Source organism: Loa loa (assembly GCF_000183805.2).
Source record: "Loa loa unplaced genomic scaffold supercont3.211, whole genome shotgun sequence".
In the NCBI taxonomy this organism is placed as follows: domain Eukaryota; kingdom Metazoa; phylum Nematoda; class Chromadorea; order Rhabditida; family Onchocercidae; genus Loa; species Loa loa.
Genome location: NW_018108391.1, coordinates 30,857 through 47,699, shown reverse-complemented (window position 1 = coordinate 47,699; position 16,843 = coordinate 30,857). Strand labels below are relative to the sequence as shown.

The following is a 16,843-nucleotide window of genomic DNA, read 5'->3' as shown; positions in this document are numbered from 1 at the left end:
AACATGAACCGAGAGAAAGTAAATTCAACTACAAATGTCAGGAATTTTACTGCAAACGTTTATGAACTACCATTGTCAAAATTTCCCGTGTTGTCAACTTTTAATTTCATTTCAAATTTTATCAGATTGCCATTTCCTTCTTTTTATTGTCTATTCTAGATTAAATTCTATTATTAGACACTCAAGTTTTTCATCACAATCACAAGTAATACATGATATATCGGAACTAAAAACGAAAAAATTTTATCTTTCAAAATGCAATTTTAGCATGAAATTATTAATTTCAACACAAAAAGTTGCTAATTATTCTGTTTCTATTTGAAATAAAATTATTATAGGCTCCTTTAAGCATTTTCTCGATTCATGATGCTATATAAAGAGTATATTCTACTAATTTCTGAACTAGGAAAAAACATTTTTAACAAGATAAAAGAAATACTGGAAAGTTGATACCTCCGACTAACAAGTAGCATTGAGTTATTGCTCGCCCATGTTCATTACTAGCAATACACTGATAGGTACCTTGTTGGGTTTTTACCACACTTTCAGTCTTCATTTCACAACTATCACCTTGACGATATTCTGCCCAAGCAGAATCAGTTGTTGTACGTAACACACTTGTTTGCTGCGCATCGTTAATGAAGATCCACTGAAATTTCATAATCTGAATTGCAAATGATCGTTGTTAAGATGACTGTTAAGACTGGTGGCTTTTTTTTTTTTTTTTTTTCACTGCATTAAAATAACGAATAGTATAACAAGCTTCACATGGCTTATATTTGGGTTATGTATAGTTATACATAACTATTTGTGTGCTTATTCTTGCTTCTTTAAAATGTAGCTTACTTTTTTTTTCTTGTAAATTTTTGGTAGTTCAGAAAACAAGCCATCATAAAACATTAACTGATTTTTGATTTCCTTTAGAACGCTAAATTTCATAAACAAAAATGTTTAGAAATGAAAGAGAATAGATCAATTTCGATCCAAGTTATGTTAATTCGTAATGGATAATCGTTCCCGTTGTGTTAAGTTAAATTGTTTAGAAGTGAAATGAGACCAAAAACGAAATGCAGGGCAATTTCTTAAAAACCAACTTTGATTTATCCCACAACAAAATTTGGTACCTTAAGTTGAGGTTCAGGAGTACCCGTGACAAGACATTTCAATGTTACAGGATATCCAATTGCAACACCGATATCTGTCAAATCCATCGTGAATCTCGGTGCCTGTTTCTCTTCATTTTGTTTATGCAGAAGAGCTAAAATTTTTACATAAAATTAAATCTAAAATCCTTATAAATAATTGAAATTAACAAAGAATTTGTTTCAAATTTTTGAAAAACTTGCATCCAGTGAAAGATTCTTCGGTCGATAAATTAAACGTATGATAAAGAACAAAGGAAGAACAGTATACTTACTATGTACAACAAGTTGCATTTCGAAACTTGTCGAGCCTTCTGAATTTTCAGCAACACATTTAAATATACCAGCTGTTTTCGTAACTGCATACGGTACGAGAAGTACCGATTCACCTTCTCCGGTTAATAATATTTCATATGCACGGTTCACTTTTGTAATCTATAATAATTAACTTAATGACAAAAAAAGTATCATCAATTTAAAACTACGATTGCTGCTAATATTAATCAATTAACTTTTCCCATGTTACAGATCCACTTACTTGTAGCTAAGTAAAGCTGTCTCAATAAAACTAAATTTACAATCCCAGTTTTTGATGACTGACACAATTAATTTTTTATTGCTATATTTATCAAAAGTTTCACCCTTGCTGTTAATTTATCATCAAGATTACTGAACCTATTAATATTTCTTTAAGTTCTAATTCAGGAAGTAAAAATGAATTATTATACAAGTCCATTGCTATTTTCAATAAATTATCATATCATCTACGGATCGGTGGTTAAAGGATAGAGTCTAAATTATCTTCTAATAGTGGATATTTCGTCTCATTTAACTGATAATTTTAACACTAATCAGCTATTAGTAAAAATCTGCTATATCAAGAATGGCAAAAGCCTTTAGTAAAGAAAATGCCAAGTTTACATACCTCTTTTTCGTCTTTGAACCATCTTACGAGCGGTTTAGGTAGACCAACAGCGCGACTTATTAATTTTACCTGAAATTAAATCGTTAGCTTCGAAGAAAATAGGCAAAGACAAAATTATTGGATCTTGAAATGGTTTTACAAATTTAAATTTCTTTCAGACCATTTTTCAGGATGACAAACCGTAGATCCTTCGGTAGTTTCGACCACTGCACCCGGTACACGGGTAAATCTTGGTTTACAGTACTGCATTTCTTTATTTTGGGCTGTAACCAAATGTGAATCCGGGCCAGCGATTTCTGCGACAGTCAGCATCAGATGGGAACTCGCACTGCCAAGTACATTGCATGCTGTGCACAGGTAGAAACCAGTATCTTCTGCGGTACAGTTGAAAATTGTAAGCGAGCACCAGCCATCCTCAGTGAATTCAAGCTTTTGGCGGCGAGTTGTACTGATCATAGCGCCATCTTTCATCCATGTAACCTGCAAATGCATCCCATTCTTATATAAAATAAGAACAAAATACTTCAAGAAACTTGCAAAACCTGAATTTAAAGTGAACTACTCAAATTAATGGGAAGCACAAACAAAGGACACAAAGATTAAGGCTTATGCTTATATATTTCATATCTCAATGTATTGATTAACAAAATGCACAAAATGCTTATTCACACTAAACGAAGCATCTGATTCAAAGAGATAAAGTGAAAAAATGGATCTGATAAAAAATAAAAATCTCTCTCAAAATATCCTATTGGAAAGGAAATTCTACCTGAGGTCGAGGGTCGCCAAGAATACGGCATTTTAGTTTTACTTCCTTATTAGCTAGAGCTGTTTTGTCCTTCAGTGCTACTTCGAATTTGGGTGCCATGTTTTGAGTTGATGTTAAAACAGTTACCTGAAATCAATATTCTTGTAAAGTTCACAAACAGTGTACATATTCAAAGGTTAATAATTTCTCCTTTGCTAAATTCAAAAAATTTGAAAATAATAAAGTTAGATATATGCTGATATGAAAGAATATCTCTATACATACCTCACATGATGATTGTGCGATTCCGATGGGATTCTTTGCAATACATCGATATGTCGCACTATCGTTGCCTTGAGCATTGTGACATATTAATTTGTAAATGTTATCCTGCTCAAGCATTTCAAAACGTCCAATAGGACTGCAAGTAGATTATTCATATAAAAGTATTTCAATTAAAATTTCAAAAAGATCTGACTCTTCCAACAGAAGTTGGAAAATTCTCATTATGAAATATTTATTCATATGTCATAAAAATATCCAATGCTAAGTGCAAAGCATTTAATTTATATGGTTCATTCTTTTCTTTTGAATTTGCAATTGATAGTTATCCAATATGTTATTGTAGATAATAGGAGACCGAAATTTTACAAAATTCTCGAAAATTTGAAATAAAACATGCACCTTAGACCTTATTACTCCACATCAACCATATTAGAATGTCTGATACGGAAATGATTTAAAAATTTGGAAATTATTGGTCAAAAAAACTAACGCCAGTCTTTCATCATTTCTAAACCATGACACGACACCTTTTGGCGATGCCATTATTTTGCAGCTAAGAATAAACTGTTGGCCTGCCGCAGTAGTTTCATTCGAAAGTGGTACCACAATTTGTGGTTGCCCTTCGAGAAGCTCATTCCTCTTGTCATCTTGCATTTCTTTGACTGTTATTCCATCCTAAATTGAAATTACTTCTTGCCATATTGGATTTTGCGCAATTTTAAATTTGAATAGAATAATTAAACCTTAAAAAAGTGAAATGAATACAAAAGTGAATTCCAAAACTTAAAATTCTTAAAAAAAATTATCACTAAGCTTTTCGTAGGAATGAAATGCCTTCATCACTGATTCATTTTTTCAACTGCTCTAATGAAAAGTGAATAATTTCAAATTTTTTCATGAAACATACATCCTGTTTGATGACATGTGTTTCGCAGACTGTCTCACCAGCTTCGTTTCCGATGTGACAAGAATACAGTCCAACATGAACACTTGCTTTGGGCTTCTTGATAATTAATTTACTCGATTTGTCAGTTACAGTAGTTACTCTCACACTGTTTTTGCCATCGATTAATTCGATACCATCGTGATACCACTTCACAAATGGTGTTGGTTCTCCTTCGAATTCTACACTAAGCTCAATATCTTCCTTTTCATTAAATATCAATGTTGCAGGTGGAATATTTTTTAAAACTGGTTTCTGGCCTGATGGAAGTGTCATGATAGCTGTTGATGGTGGCGAATATGCTGTTTGGCCAACCTACAAAAAAAAGGACATTGAAAAAAGTACTTTATAATTACTAATAAATTTTCGAATGAAATTAACTCACCTTATTTTTGACAGAAACACGGAATTTATATTCGGTACTGGGTTGTAAACCGGTAATCAGAAGTTCTGTTCCCACAGTTGCACCCACTTGCGTCCATGTTTGGTCATCAGGCCTGGAAAAAACTTCTATGTAGTGAAGAATAAGAAATAAATTATATCTCTCTTTAGTTTAAAGCTACCTTCGCTGTTCAACAACATATTCAATTTTCGAATCACCATCTTCGGGTGCTGTCCATTTTAGCTGTAGAGTATTCTTGGTAATTTGTGTAGCATATGGTTGACCAATTGAAATGCTAGGCTTAGATAGATCAACTTTTTCCTTGCAGGCTTCCGATTCTCTGCAAGAAGTTATTCCTTCACAATACTTTTTGTATGAGTGATTCAGTTTTAATTAAAATACAGAAAATGTTTAAACATGATTACAATAAACTTGTTTCATTTATGATACAAATGAACAAATTAATCAATCATTTCGGTTCCGACTTACGATTTGGGAATAACATGCACTACGATATCAGCGAAGATTTTTCCACTACTATTTTCCGCTTCTACCGTGTAAACACCTTCATCGCTGAGTAATACGGAAGCGATAGTAATCTGATGGTTGGTACCTTCCTTCTGAATTGCAAAACGATCGTCCTTGATCAAAGAATGATCCTTGAACCAAGTCACTGTAAAAAAAACTAGTTAAAAACAAAGAGGAAAGAAAATGGATAACAAAGCATCTTCCTTATAATAGCGTGTAAATTCCACTTGAATTCTGCTAAACGATTTGGAGAATTTCAATTTTGATCTACAAGATTTTGTTACTATAAATGAAAATGTTATAATTCAACCTTTCGGTTCAGGTTCACCATCAATATCACAAACAATATGTAAGGTAGTGCTTTCCTCAATAACCAAATTTCGTATCGGTTCCACCAAAAAAAACGGTTCTCTTCCCTTCATTTTCATAGATAAATCTTCAACAATACTATGTTTAAAAAGGATATAAGTTTTAATATCAGTAAAATTTCAAACATTTGCAATGCTTTCAACAGTTGCACTTTTTCACAAAAAAGATTGAATCTTCAAATTATTCAGGATAGATTTAAAAGAAAAAGTATAAAATTTGGGACCGATTTAAAAGCGATCAAAAGAGAGTAGAAGAAAAAATTAGCATAAATGGTTAAAGAATTCTCATTAAGCTCACCAACAGCGTCAAGCGATATTTCAGCATTAGCATGAGCATTACCGTAGATGTTATGTGCAATTGCAGTATAAGTACCACAAAGTTCTGCTTTCAAACGAGTAATTTCCATTACACATATGCCATCGTCAAATGTACGAATGCGAATTTTATCATCTTCCGCAATAGCTTTCCCATTCAGTAACCACCGAATTTCGGGTTTCGGTTTGCCAGTAACCTGCAGCAATAATATTATTATCGTACACAACTAAAAATTCACATGAACCAAGCTTTTTTTGCAAAATACAAGAATTTTATTAAATTTAAAAAGTTAGAAAGGATGGGAATAAAATACCAATATCTTGCTGTTATTACATTTTTCAAATTTAACTTCGTACATTGAATTTTCTCTGATATTAAGGAATAATTTCATTAATTAACGGTTCTAATAATTATCAGAAATATTTCACCAAAATAATACCTTGCATTTTAATGTTAACGCATCTCCTTCATTTTTTACTCTTACATTCTGCATTTTTTCAATGAATTCCGGCATTTTCGACATTTCGTCCTTTGCTAAATCTTCTAAAAAAGTATCAAATTAGTAAAAAAACACGAATAAGAAAGGCAAATTTTCGAGATTTTAAAAATTCATTTCAAAATAAAATTCGCAACTCATATTTAAGTAAAAGGGACTTCTGAGAAATTTACCTTTAACGATCACATTACACCTTGTTTCAGCACTTCCGCCTTTGTTGCTTGCCCGACAAAGATACTCTCCTTGTTGTTCTATATGGGCGTCATTAATCTTAAGAATCGCAAGGCTTCCATCGAAATAAGTTTGCATGTCACGACTTTCTTTAAGAATCTTAGAATTCAAGAACCATTCGATCATAGGTTGAGGATAAGCTTCAACCTCAACTTCTAATATCTTATGATTGCCTATAACAGGGTAAGTATTGGTTGCGTAAAATTTAAAACTTTGTTATCCTCAGGATTACAATCAAATTTTTATAAATAAAAACTTATAATTTTAATAGTAGCAAGCAACTAATTTTATGTTAAAGCTAAATTAAAAAAAGCTCAGATTAGCCACATAAATAAGATACCTTCATAAATGGTAACATCTTCAAGTGGTCTGATAATTACTGGTGCTTTCAAGTTTTCGTTCACAGCAGCTAGTGATCTTCCTTTTTCTTCTTTTCGTGTTGGTTTCTTTGTACTTACATCGGTATCTATGAATTTTGATATGAAATTGAAAAGTTAGGTGAAATTTTCGATATGGAAACAATACAAATTCATTAATTCTGACTGTAATAGAAAAATACGAACTACTTTTGCTGTAGAGTATATAAAATTTCAAGAATTTAAAACGATTGAAAAATATACCGATGATTTCTACCGTACATTTGCTCAAATCTTTTCCAAATGCATTTACTGCTTCACATGAATATACGCCACTGTCATTAGCGCTAATATTAATAATATTAAGCCGTATGCTACCTGAAAACAACATTATTTTTGAAATTGCTTATTCCTTCCATACAAAAGGATAATGATTCTCTTTTCGGTCGAACATAAAAATGATACCATCATTTTCCAAGTGCTGCGACATTCGATTGTCAAGCAGCAATTTCATACCATCTTTGTACCATGTTATTTTTGGCTTAGGTTTTCCAATCACTTTACATTCTAGAACAACTTCAGAACCGGAATTTATTGAAATATTGGTTAATGATTTTTCAAAGTATGGCTTTATTTTCATTGTTTCCGCCTCTGAAATAGAAGTAATAGAGATTCGAGGAAGCTGAATAAAATACGAAAAGTTTTAAACCGATTTCACTTTCATGGAAGTATCGCGGAAGAAATTGCGTAGAATACCGAAGAGAACAATAATTCCCGTAATATATGGCACTTTTTTTTTCTTTTCATACAAGAGAGAAATTAAAATTTACGTTGAATATGCACTTTGCACTCCGATCTTGATGTACCACTGATATTTTCAGCAGTGCATTTGTAAACTCCAGCATCACATGGTTTCACCGAAGCAATCGTCAATGTGCACGTACCGTTTTCATACTGTAAAGTTTGATTGCATGATAAAAACAATAAGAACTTAGAGAAGTTTGAACCCAATTTTATGAGAATAAGAAACGACTAAAACTCAATAAAGAATTAAATAATATTTTATTATCAGATTTGACAGTCATTTATAAACTTAAAGTGTATGAAAATTTTTAGCAATTATTGAGAACTAACTTTAGTTGTACAATCAGTTTCATTAAGTATTTTGTCATTTTTAAACCATTTAACTGAAGGATTTGGCACACCTGAAAGGAAAAAAATAATGTTTATAATTCAAAAAGATTTTTAAATTTAAATGAGGAACCAATTAATTGAAAGTGATACTCGCATGAAGAGAACGAACCAGTAATGGCGCAGACGAGAGTTAATTTGTCACCTTCCAGCAAATTACAGTCTGTTAATGGCATCTGGAATATTGGTGCTTTATCACCTTCTTTACTACGCTTATCAGAAAGCGACTGGTTGACCACAAGACTACATGTCGTTTCAGCAGTACCAGCAAGATTCTTCGCACAACATGTGTACGTTCCACTGTCTTCAGTAACAGTTTTAACGATTGTGATCGAATGTATATTCTTATCTTCATCATACTGCAGTTTATAGCGTTCCCCTTCATGCAGTTCATGGTCTCCAAAATACCAAATGATTTCAGGTAACGGTTTTGCCAATACACCTACTTCAAGTGTCACCATTGACGTCTCTTCGCATTGAATGTTTACAAGCGGTTTCTTGAATTCTGGCGCTTTGAAATCATTTGATACCTCTACAATGATATTACATTCACTTTCGCATTGATCAGTGGCATTTCGCGCCACAACTTTCCATTTTGCAGTATCCGTAATTTCGCATGATAATATTTTCAGACTATGAAGACCGTTGTCTTTTTTGATGATAAATCTTGGATTATTGATATCAACTGCTTCATCATTTCTGAACCATTGAACTTCTGATTCCGGATGTGAATTAATTGCGACTGAAAGTAATATTGAATCGCTAACTTTTGCGCTCACATCAGCAAGTTTAGGATTAAACTCAAATGGAGTTGTTGTCCCCTTAGCTTCCTTTTTATCCTCAGGGACTATTTTCTTAACTTTTTTCTTCTTTTCCTCCTTTACTTTCTCTACCGACACTTTGGCTTCACTTCTTATAGAGCCCAGCGCATTTGTAGCAATTATCGAATAGACTCCAGAATCTGTGTTAACAACATTCTTTATATTCAGTTTGACAATACAGCCCTCATATTTCGCCTCATATTTATCAGCTTTCATGCAAATTTCTTTGTCATCTTTGAACCATTGAATCACTGGTTGTGGGAGCGCTTCGATCTCACACATTAACGAAATACTTTGATCACCAACATTCCCAATAACATCTTCTAAGTTCTTCAGCAGTCGTGGCAGAAAGTTCACTTCAAACTTAATATTCCTTTCAAAAGTGCCGTCCATTGAGCGACGCCGGAAAATAGCACCAGTTTTAGCAAGTTTGCCAATTGGTATTAGCACATCGCTGAAATTTTTGCGAACGATGTAATCTTTCTTTTTGGCCAAAAGCATTTTTCCACGTTTCGCTTTCAACTTTGTCGTTGTGATCCACGGATGTGCAAGTGCTTCGGTCACCGTCATACGTTCACTTTTATTTTTGACGACCAATTTAGCAATAAAATCTTTAGCAAGATTGGAAACTTCCTCCCAAACCACATCTCTAAAATTCCAGTCACAAGATGATACATTCGCCATTATTTCCTGATTTGTTGTTCCGGCAAACGGTGATAAACCGGATAATCTATAAAAAAGCATGTCTTACCACTACAATTTTCATATTCGGATTCAAAATCGCAATCTCTACTTCAAAATTGAATTATAAAAATGGAAGTTATCATTCTCCTCATATAAATTAAATTTAAATTAAATTAGCAAAATTCAAAAATTTCAATTGCTCCACAAATTTTATCTTCCTAGATTTATTAACTTGACAATAAGTAAAATTCAAAAATCGCTTCTCGAACGCTATGAAAGCATGTTCAACCATTAGAATCTCGAACAAAACTTACAATGAATAAGTAATCACACCAACAGCCCACATATCAGCACTCAAGCCAACCGATTCCTTATTAATCACTTCCGGAGAGCAGAATTCCGCTGTACAGAATAATAATGTCGGACTTTCGTTAGCGTCCAGTTTCTGTGCCAAACCGAAATCAATGATTTTGATATCGTTGCTTTCATTTGAAGTAAGCATTATGTTCTCCAGCTAAAATGTGATATATTATGAGGTATTTTGATAAATATTATTTACAGTAAAAAATATTATTATTGATGAACGGTTCCTGAACATATACACCATATATATATAAGAAGTAAAGTAATAGATGAAAAAGTTAATGGGAGATTTATTGGCAATAATAGTAGCATGATCAATTGATATCATTATAAATAAACTAAATCTATGTCGCATGGGATACTCTTTCAAATAATTAATTATAGAACTCGATGAATTTCATATTTTAGATAAGTGAGAAGTATCAGTAGATATGATATCAATGAGACAACATGTACTTCACAAGCAAGGAGTACACGTGTTCCAATAAAGTAAAAGTAACGGACCTTTAAATCAAGGTGTACAATACCCTTGTTATGCATATACTGTATGCCTTGGAGAATTTGCCGAATGAAAGTACGCGCTTCATCTTCTGACATTAGCGCTTCATCCCTAATTATTTTATCATGAAGATCGCCACCAGATATACTGGAAAAAAAATTTTCGTTTTAAATTTTTGCCAAAATTTGCAAAACTTAAATTCAAAAACAAATATGAATAATTCCCAAACTTTTGATCTTTTTAGATTCATCGATAAATTGAAGAAATCTTCTTTCATTAAAATGGAATTATTAATATTATTATTAGGGATTATAGGGATTATGGGATTATTATTAGTAATACATGTGCTAATTGTTAGAAAGAAGATTTTATTTACAACAAACTTCCCTATTTTGCTGATGCAAACATATTTCTATTTAAACAAACAGTAGCAACTTTCGCATTTAACATCCATTTGATATATATCAAGTGGAAAAGTTTCTAAATGAAAATTCACATGAAGGCATAATCTGATACTTTTTTAGCCTTATCAATTCCCTATCCACTTGATGAAAAAGTACTAACAATTCTTCAATCAAGCACATTCCCTTGTCCATATCAAATACTTCATGAAGGTTAAGCAGTTTCTCGTGATGGAGTTCATTCATTATCTCGACTTCATGCATTATCACGTCCTTCTTCATATCAGGTGATATTTTTATCATTTTTGCAGCCCAATTCTTACCGGTTGCTCGTTCGATTGCTCGGTAAATAGTGCCATAGGCTCCTATACCGATCTTTTCACAAAGTATGTACTACAAATAAGATTAGAATTAGTGGTTATTTTGTATGTATTTATATTTTCCTCATAAAACGGAAATAAATTTCGACTTCATCTCCCACTTCATCGTGCTACTTATTTTACATCAATGATCCACTCATTATTATATTAACACTTATCAAGCTTCACCTAATATTGCTTGGGACTTTTCAAAGAAATTTAGAAAAAATTTCCATTTCCAAAATTTTTAAAGAAGCTTAAGATTTCCTTTCATAAATGATGAATTCGACAAATGTCAAACTGCGTTTAATATCTTTAACAAACATTTCAATGCTGTATCGTATTTGAAAAAGACAGAGAGAGAAGTTGAAAGAGACAAGAAAAAAAAACGGATGGTGACAGATCCGCCTTTGAAGTAACTACTGAAATAAACTAATGGAAAGCATTTTTTGTTGAAATTTTGTCATTGTTATTAGAATCTTATTTTACATAACCAGAACACTGAAGTTTCGATATTTTTGTGAAATATTGATAGATTGCTTTCCCTACGAAGCACAAGCTTTCAATCCCTTTTTCCCATTTTTTATAAAAAGTCAATGAATAATTGAAAAAAAAAAAAAAAAACAAAAATTATGCGATAACATTACAATTGCGTTCACTATACCCGCGAATTCTCTTGACAGATGCATCATTTTTTATTGGGAGATTAGAAATTCTTTTCAACAATTATAAAATAGATAAGCTCTCCATTGAGACCAAAACAAATGTGGTTAAGATCAAACAGCCACTATAAAATTTTGCTCTTTTCTATATCTTTAATTACAACCTCACATTTTCATATGTGTTATACTTTTCTTACCTTGGATTCGAAATCAGTAGAAAGTTTTAGCATATCGATATCACGGTATTCTAATGGCTTCACATCGGTAAAGAGTTCATCATAATTAATTGCTTCATTCTGTTTTTCAACCTGCCCATTCTCTTTCTTTTCCAATTTCTCATATCCAACGAAAAACTGAAAAGGAATAAATACTAAATTCATTGAATTAGCAATATATTAATCAAAATATTAAAGTAAACGGTTTCATTTCGTTATATTTCTATCCTTTTCTTCTAAAAAAAAAAAGGAAATTATTGATTTTAAGATGTTTCTGCTATGTTTCTCTTGAACTACTCTTTTATCAATGGCTCTTTTAAAGATTAGACCCGATCCTGAGAGATTATCCTATGTCTAGGAGTTATTTCAGTGGGAAATTAGATAGAACATTTCAAAAAAAAACAATGATTTTCTTCTAGTCTTTACATTTCATAGACTTTGGAAGTTGAGAAATTAAATAGAACATTTCAAAAAAAAAAACAATGATTTTCCTCTAGTCTTTACATTTTATATTTGGAGGTTTTCAAAGGATAAAAAAGATGAGAAGCTGATAAACATATATTTTAGATCATTTTCTGATTGTTTCTAAATAGTTTGATGCATTTTTAAGATTAATAATCTATTAATAAAAAAGATTGGAAATAATCAATATACGAATTTGAAAATGAAACAATGAACTTTTCATGGCCAGTTTTTAATCTTCCTTTTTCATTTCAAAATAGTTTTCCTCCCTGAACAAAGTAACAGAATGCAAACAGATCAGTTCAGGCTTATTTCCTGGATTAGATGAGGCTTTCTGCACTTGATAATCTGCTTGACAAGCCTAGCACATCAACCATCCCTTTAATTCACAACATACATGCTAATAATTCTCTGTTTGCATTTTTTAGTATGTTTGTCTCTAACTTAATGGATTTGTTCGAAAGTTTTATAAAATTTTTGCAAGCTCTTACCGATTCCGATTCTTCAGATGGCTCGCTTATAACACCTGCAATGCTGGCACGTACACGGAACCGATACGTGTTATCAGACTCAAGTTCTTTCACTGTCACATTCAGTTGAACAGTTTCGACCACCTTTACCCATTCTTCTTCACCTTGCTAAATAAACTTTTCAGTAAACCATTTCATATCCGATGCCAATTGAGATGAATGACTAATTTTGAATTTTAAATTCCTTCCAATTTGACAGTGCACATCCCTGACACATAACAAAATATTGCGTTTTATCATTTCTTCATTTAATTGGGCACTTTCGATCCTTCCTACTCATTCTGCTAAACTTTCTCCTCTTTTTTTACAACAGAATATTACCTTAAATAAGCTTGACTATATTAATGTTCACATCCTTTTTTATTGTTTTTTTTTTTGTTAACTTTATTACTTATTATTTATTACTTATTTTAAAGGAAATGTTGCTAAACAAAAATCAAATTCTGGTGATTACTTCTCGATCATAACATCGGACAACAGCGCTTTAACATCTTAATCTTTACCTAACTTCCTCGTAAAGCAGCTATTAATTTCTCACTCATTTCAATAGATTTTAATAATAAACTACCCAAGATCTTGTCGAGTGCCTCAACAAAGGGTTGCATTCAAGGATATTTGTATTACCAGTAATATTTTGATTGTCGTCATCCTTACTTTAATTAGTAAAAATCAATTTAAGGCTATCTAAACTAATTTGCAATTAACAGATTTAAATTGTAATTTTTTTTGCAATGATTTAACCATTTTTTTGTTCATATTTTGTTCCTGAATTAGCTATCCCCATATCATTCATTTAATCTTCAAAAAAAGAAAAAAACAATTACTTCATTTAAATCAATTTCAGATGCCTTTCTTAACGGCACCATTTTATTTGAAATTACACAAACAATATTAGATTTCCTGTCCTTCTCTGTTTTCTTTCTCTTTCTCTCTCTCTTTTTACCTCCTGTTTATAAATAATTCGCCTAGAATTTTCATATAAAACAAGTAAGTTAATTAATATATTTCTGGATGCCATAATTACCTCAGCTCAATTCATCGAAGAGTTTTTTAATTTTCCTCATAAAATTTGAAAGTGTCAATAAGAGAGAGTATATTTCAGTCTCTGAGATAGTTAAAAGAAGATGAAAGTGAGCAGAAATTAGTCCAGAAAAGAGACAGCTTATTTCCCTCTTTTCCTGAGAAATTCTGAAAAATTTTAAATTAAATTAATTCGAGAAAAGTGAAATTAACCTTTTTCATTTCAACGATATATTCTACTTTTTGGTTAGCAGCTTGTGGTATTGTATTCCATTGCAAGCTCACCGAATTGAATTTCTGCTTTTCAAGAATTGGTCGACCTGGTATAACTGGACGTTCCAGAACCTAAAACAATGGTGCAATAATATTTAATAAAAATATAAGAATCCAGAAAACGGCAATGATTAAGTAAGCCTAGATTTCTTTTTCTTATTTATTTCAAAATTATGTAAAAATAATTTGTTTTTAAATTTAAGATGCAAATTTCAAAATTATGCAAAAACATTGGAAAATTAGAAACGCTCTTAATTATTTTAAAAATTGAAGTTATACCTAAGATCGCTTTCCTTTCTGCTCATAGAATTTCAATTTAATCTATGCGGTTGAACCAAACTTTTAATCTCATATAAAGTTTTTGTTTAAATTCATTCGTAATTTCTTTTCGAAATCAGTAGCATTTAGATTTTTTAGGGCACAGAGAAGAAATGTTGCAAATTGCATTTTTGCACGACATTTCTTCAATTGAATTCCAATGTGTTGTTTTAATGGAATCCAACTAATTTTCTTTCGAAATTCAATATAAACATGAATAAATCAAACCTCAACGAGGATTTCGCATTTTGCTTCGCCCAATTCATTTTTAACTTTGAGCAAATACTTGCCTTGTACATCATTATCCACTCCCAGTACTGTAAGTGTTGTTAACCGGCCAACTGTTGTAACCTAAAATTTGAATTTTATTCAAATTTATTGAAATTTCTGCAGTTATATCCTATGAACTCGTCCTCCATTTATCCAATAACTAATAATGATTTTATAAAATGATTGAGTAAGCAAAAATTCTGAACGCCTATAAAAATCCTTTATTACCACTTTTTTTTATCAATAAGAGAATTCAGTGACAAACACATTTATCAATAAATGTTTTAAAACACTCCGAATAACTATCATCTTAGCATCGTGAATAATTCGTAAGCCCATTTCAACAGCCCTATAAATATATCTGGATGGTCTTCATATTGCAATTTCAGTACTGATAAACTGTTAAGATACCTTGAAACGATCAGATTTTGTGGCAATTGGTTTACCGTTTGTGTCCAGCCATTCCACATCTGGATGCGGCTTCCCTGAAAAAATTTCTCTGGTAATTTAACTACCAATTTAAAAAGGATTATCAGTTGCGTAAGATAGCTCTGTAATCGATATGATAAATTTCCATGATGAGTTAGAATCAGTTAATGTACGATCAAAAATTGCTGAGAACTTCACTCTTCTTCAATTATCATATGCCATAGGCTTCTAAATATGAAGAACACTTTTTTTTTAATTTATAGAAATCCACTTCATTTGTTATTCAGTTGGAAACAAATGCTTCTCAATAAATTTCTTTTTTTGGGGAGAATCTCTTTGCACTCAGATCACTCTTTCAAGCTGTAATCTTGAAGACACTTCAAAAAATGAAACTTTATCATCTTCTTATTTTATTAGAATTATATGATTTCTTGCTAATGATTGCGCAAACTATCACTAGACCTACCTCCTAGTACTTTTTGGGTTAATCAACTAAACGAAGACATCATTTGAATTCGTTGAAAACTGGAAATTGATTGTAGGATTTTAAATTTATTGGCGATTAAAAAATTGTTAAATATTAAAAGATAAAGATTTCAAAGAGTTTTATTGTTTCAACTAGTAAATGGTACTCCCGTCACCTGCGATTTACTTTAATTAATAATAATAGTTAACAATATTATCATTAAATAATTTTCATCAATGTTTTATTTCTTTTTCAAATTTCTTTCTTATCTTCGCTTCTTAATAAATTTTTGCATATTTTTAATAGAAATGAAGGAAATTATATATTCCATATCATATCACCTATGAATCAAGGGAGGGAAAATGCCATAAATCGACATTAATTTAAAACGATACATAACTTTACTTTCCATTCCACTGAATTTACGCCCGGTCACATTATGCAAAAATCGTTTCTTTTTTCCGGAAAGCTGTTTTCTGTTTTGCATCGCATATCTAATGAATAAAAGATATTTTTGGCCACACAAATATTATATCCGGAAAATTTTTACCAATAAACATTGAGCTCATATAATATTCTGATTATTTGCCATTGAAAGTGTAGCGATTGAATACAAATCGAACACATTAGAAATTAAAGTTCAATTTTATATTCACCTCGAGATATACCGGCTTTTTATTCTTTTTCTTATTGACACTTTAAACTAATGTATGCCTTTTTTTTGTGCAGAAATTTTTCCGAGCAAGAAATGCATTTCATCTTATTCCCACACGTGACTTTCTGAGATACATTCATGATTGAATGCAATCATTCAATCTGGTTACGATGTTAAGGTAAGTTAATTGTGTCACTTTTATCATTCACCTGTTACCATTTGTTACTATTATCATTATTATGTTATTTCTGAAGAAAACTACTTACTTTGAAAATACAGCAAACACTAAATTAAGGTAAGTTCTGAGGGATCTTAAAAAGTGTACCAATGGATAAATTGTCACTTTTGAATAAATTTAATTAAATATTACTTAATCCCATTACTTAATTTTATTACTTTTATCCCTTAATTACCAGGACCTTCAAGAGATTTATCATATTCGCGTAATTTCAAATATTTAGCTTTAAAATTCGGTTGAATTACCTGTATTCTCTTTGCAGATCAA

The 16,843-nt window shown here is 31.4% G+C and overlaps 1 protein-coding gene across 1 annotated transcript in view; it reads right to left on the bottom strand.

The window, feature by feature from the left end:
• The window catches only part of LOAG_18162 (CAMK/MLCK protein kinase), a gene marked incomplete at its 5' end in the record, with an annotated part of 22,161 nt that extends 5,991 nt beyond the window's left edge, over positions 1-16,170 (bottom strand). Inside the window, 31 exons of the mRNA XM_020450828.1 lie at positions 454-649; positions 1,125-1,258; positions 1,418-1,577; positions 2,068-2,136; positions 2,248-2,547; positions 2,837-2,962; positions 3,101-3,236; positions 3,591-3,775; positions 4,008-4,358; positions 4,429-4,540; positions 4,607-4,765; positions 4,915-5,098; positions 5,264-5,389; positions 5,620-5,833; positions 6,077-6,180; positions 6,307-6,537; positions 6,705-6,830; positions 6,985-7,098; positions 7,186-7,371; positions 7,551-7,674; positions 7,855-7,925; positions 8,024-9,462; positions 9,731-9,930; positions 10,284-10,425; positions 10,843-11,072; positions 11,898-12,053; positions 12,869-13,015; positions 14,141-14,272; positions 14,747-14,869; positions 15,200-15,273; positions 16,089-16,170. Coding sequence (XP_020305443.1) covers positions 454-649; positions 1,125-1,258; positions 1,418-1,577; positions 2,068-2,136; positions 2,248-2,547; positions 2,837-2,962; positions 3,101-3,236; positions 3,591-3,775; positions 4,008-4,358; positions 4,429-4,540; positions 4,607-4,765; positions 4,915-5,098; positions 5,264-5,389; positions 5,620-5,833; positions 6,077-6,180; positions 6,307-6,537; positions 6,705-6,830; positions 6,985-7,098; positions 7,186-7,371; positions 7,551-7,674; positions 7,855-7,925; positions 8,024-9,462; positions 9,731-9,930; positions 10,284-10,425; positions 10,843-11,072; positions 11,898-12,053; positions 12,869-13,015; positions 14,141-14,272; positions 14,747-14,869; positions 15,200-15,273; positions 16,089-16,170 — 6,133 coding nt within the window. The remainder of the gene's footprint in view (positions 1-453; positions 650-1,124; positions 1,259-1,417; positions 1,578-2,067; positions 2,137-2,247; positions 2,548-2,836; positions 2,963-3,100; positions 3,237-3,590; positions 3,776-4,007; positions 4,359-4,428; positions 4,541-4,606; positions 4,766-4,914; positions 5,099-5,263; positions 5,390-5,619; positions 5,834-6,076; positions 6,181-6,306; positions 6,538-6,704; positions 6,831-6,984; positions 7,099-7,185; positions 7,372-7,550; positions 7,675-7,854; positions 7,926-8,023; positions 9,463-9,730; positions 9,931-10,283; positions 10,426-10,842; positions 11,073-11,897; positions 12,054-12,868; positions 13,016-14,140; positions 14,273-14,746; positions 14,870-15,199; positions 15,274-16,088) is intronic.
• Positions 16,171-16,843: the final 673 nt, after the last annotated feature.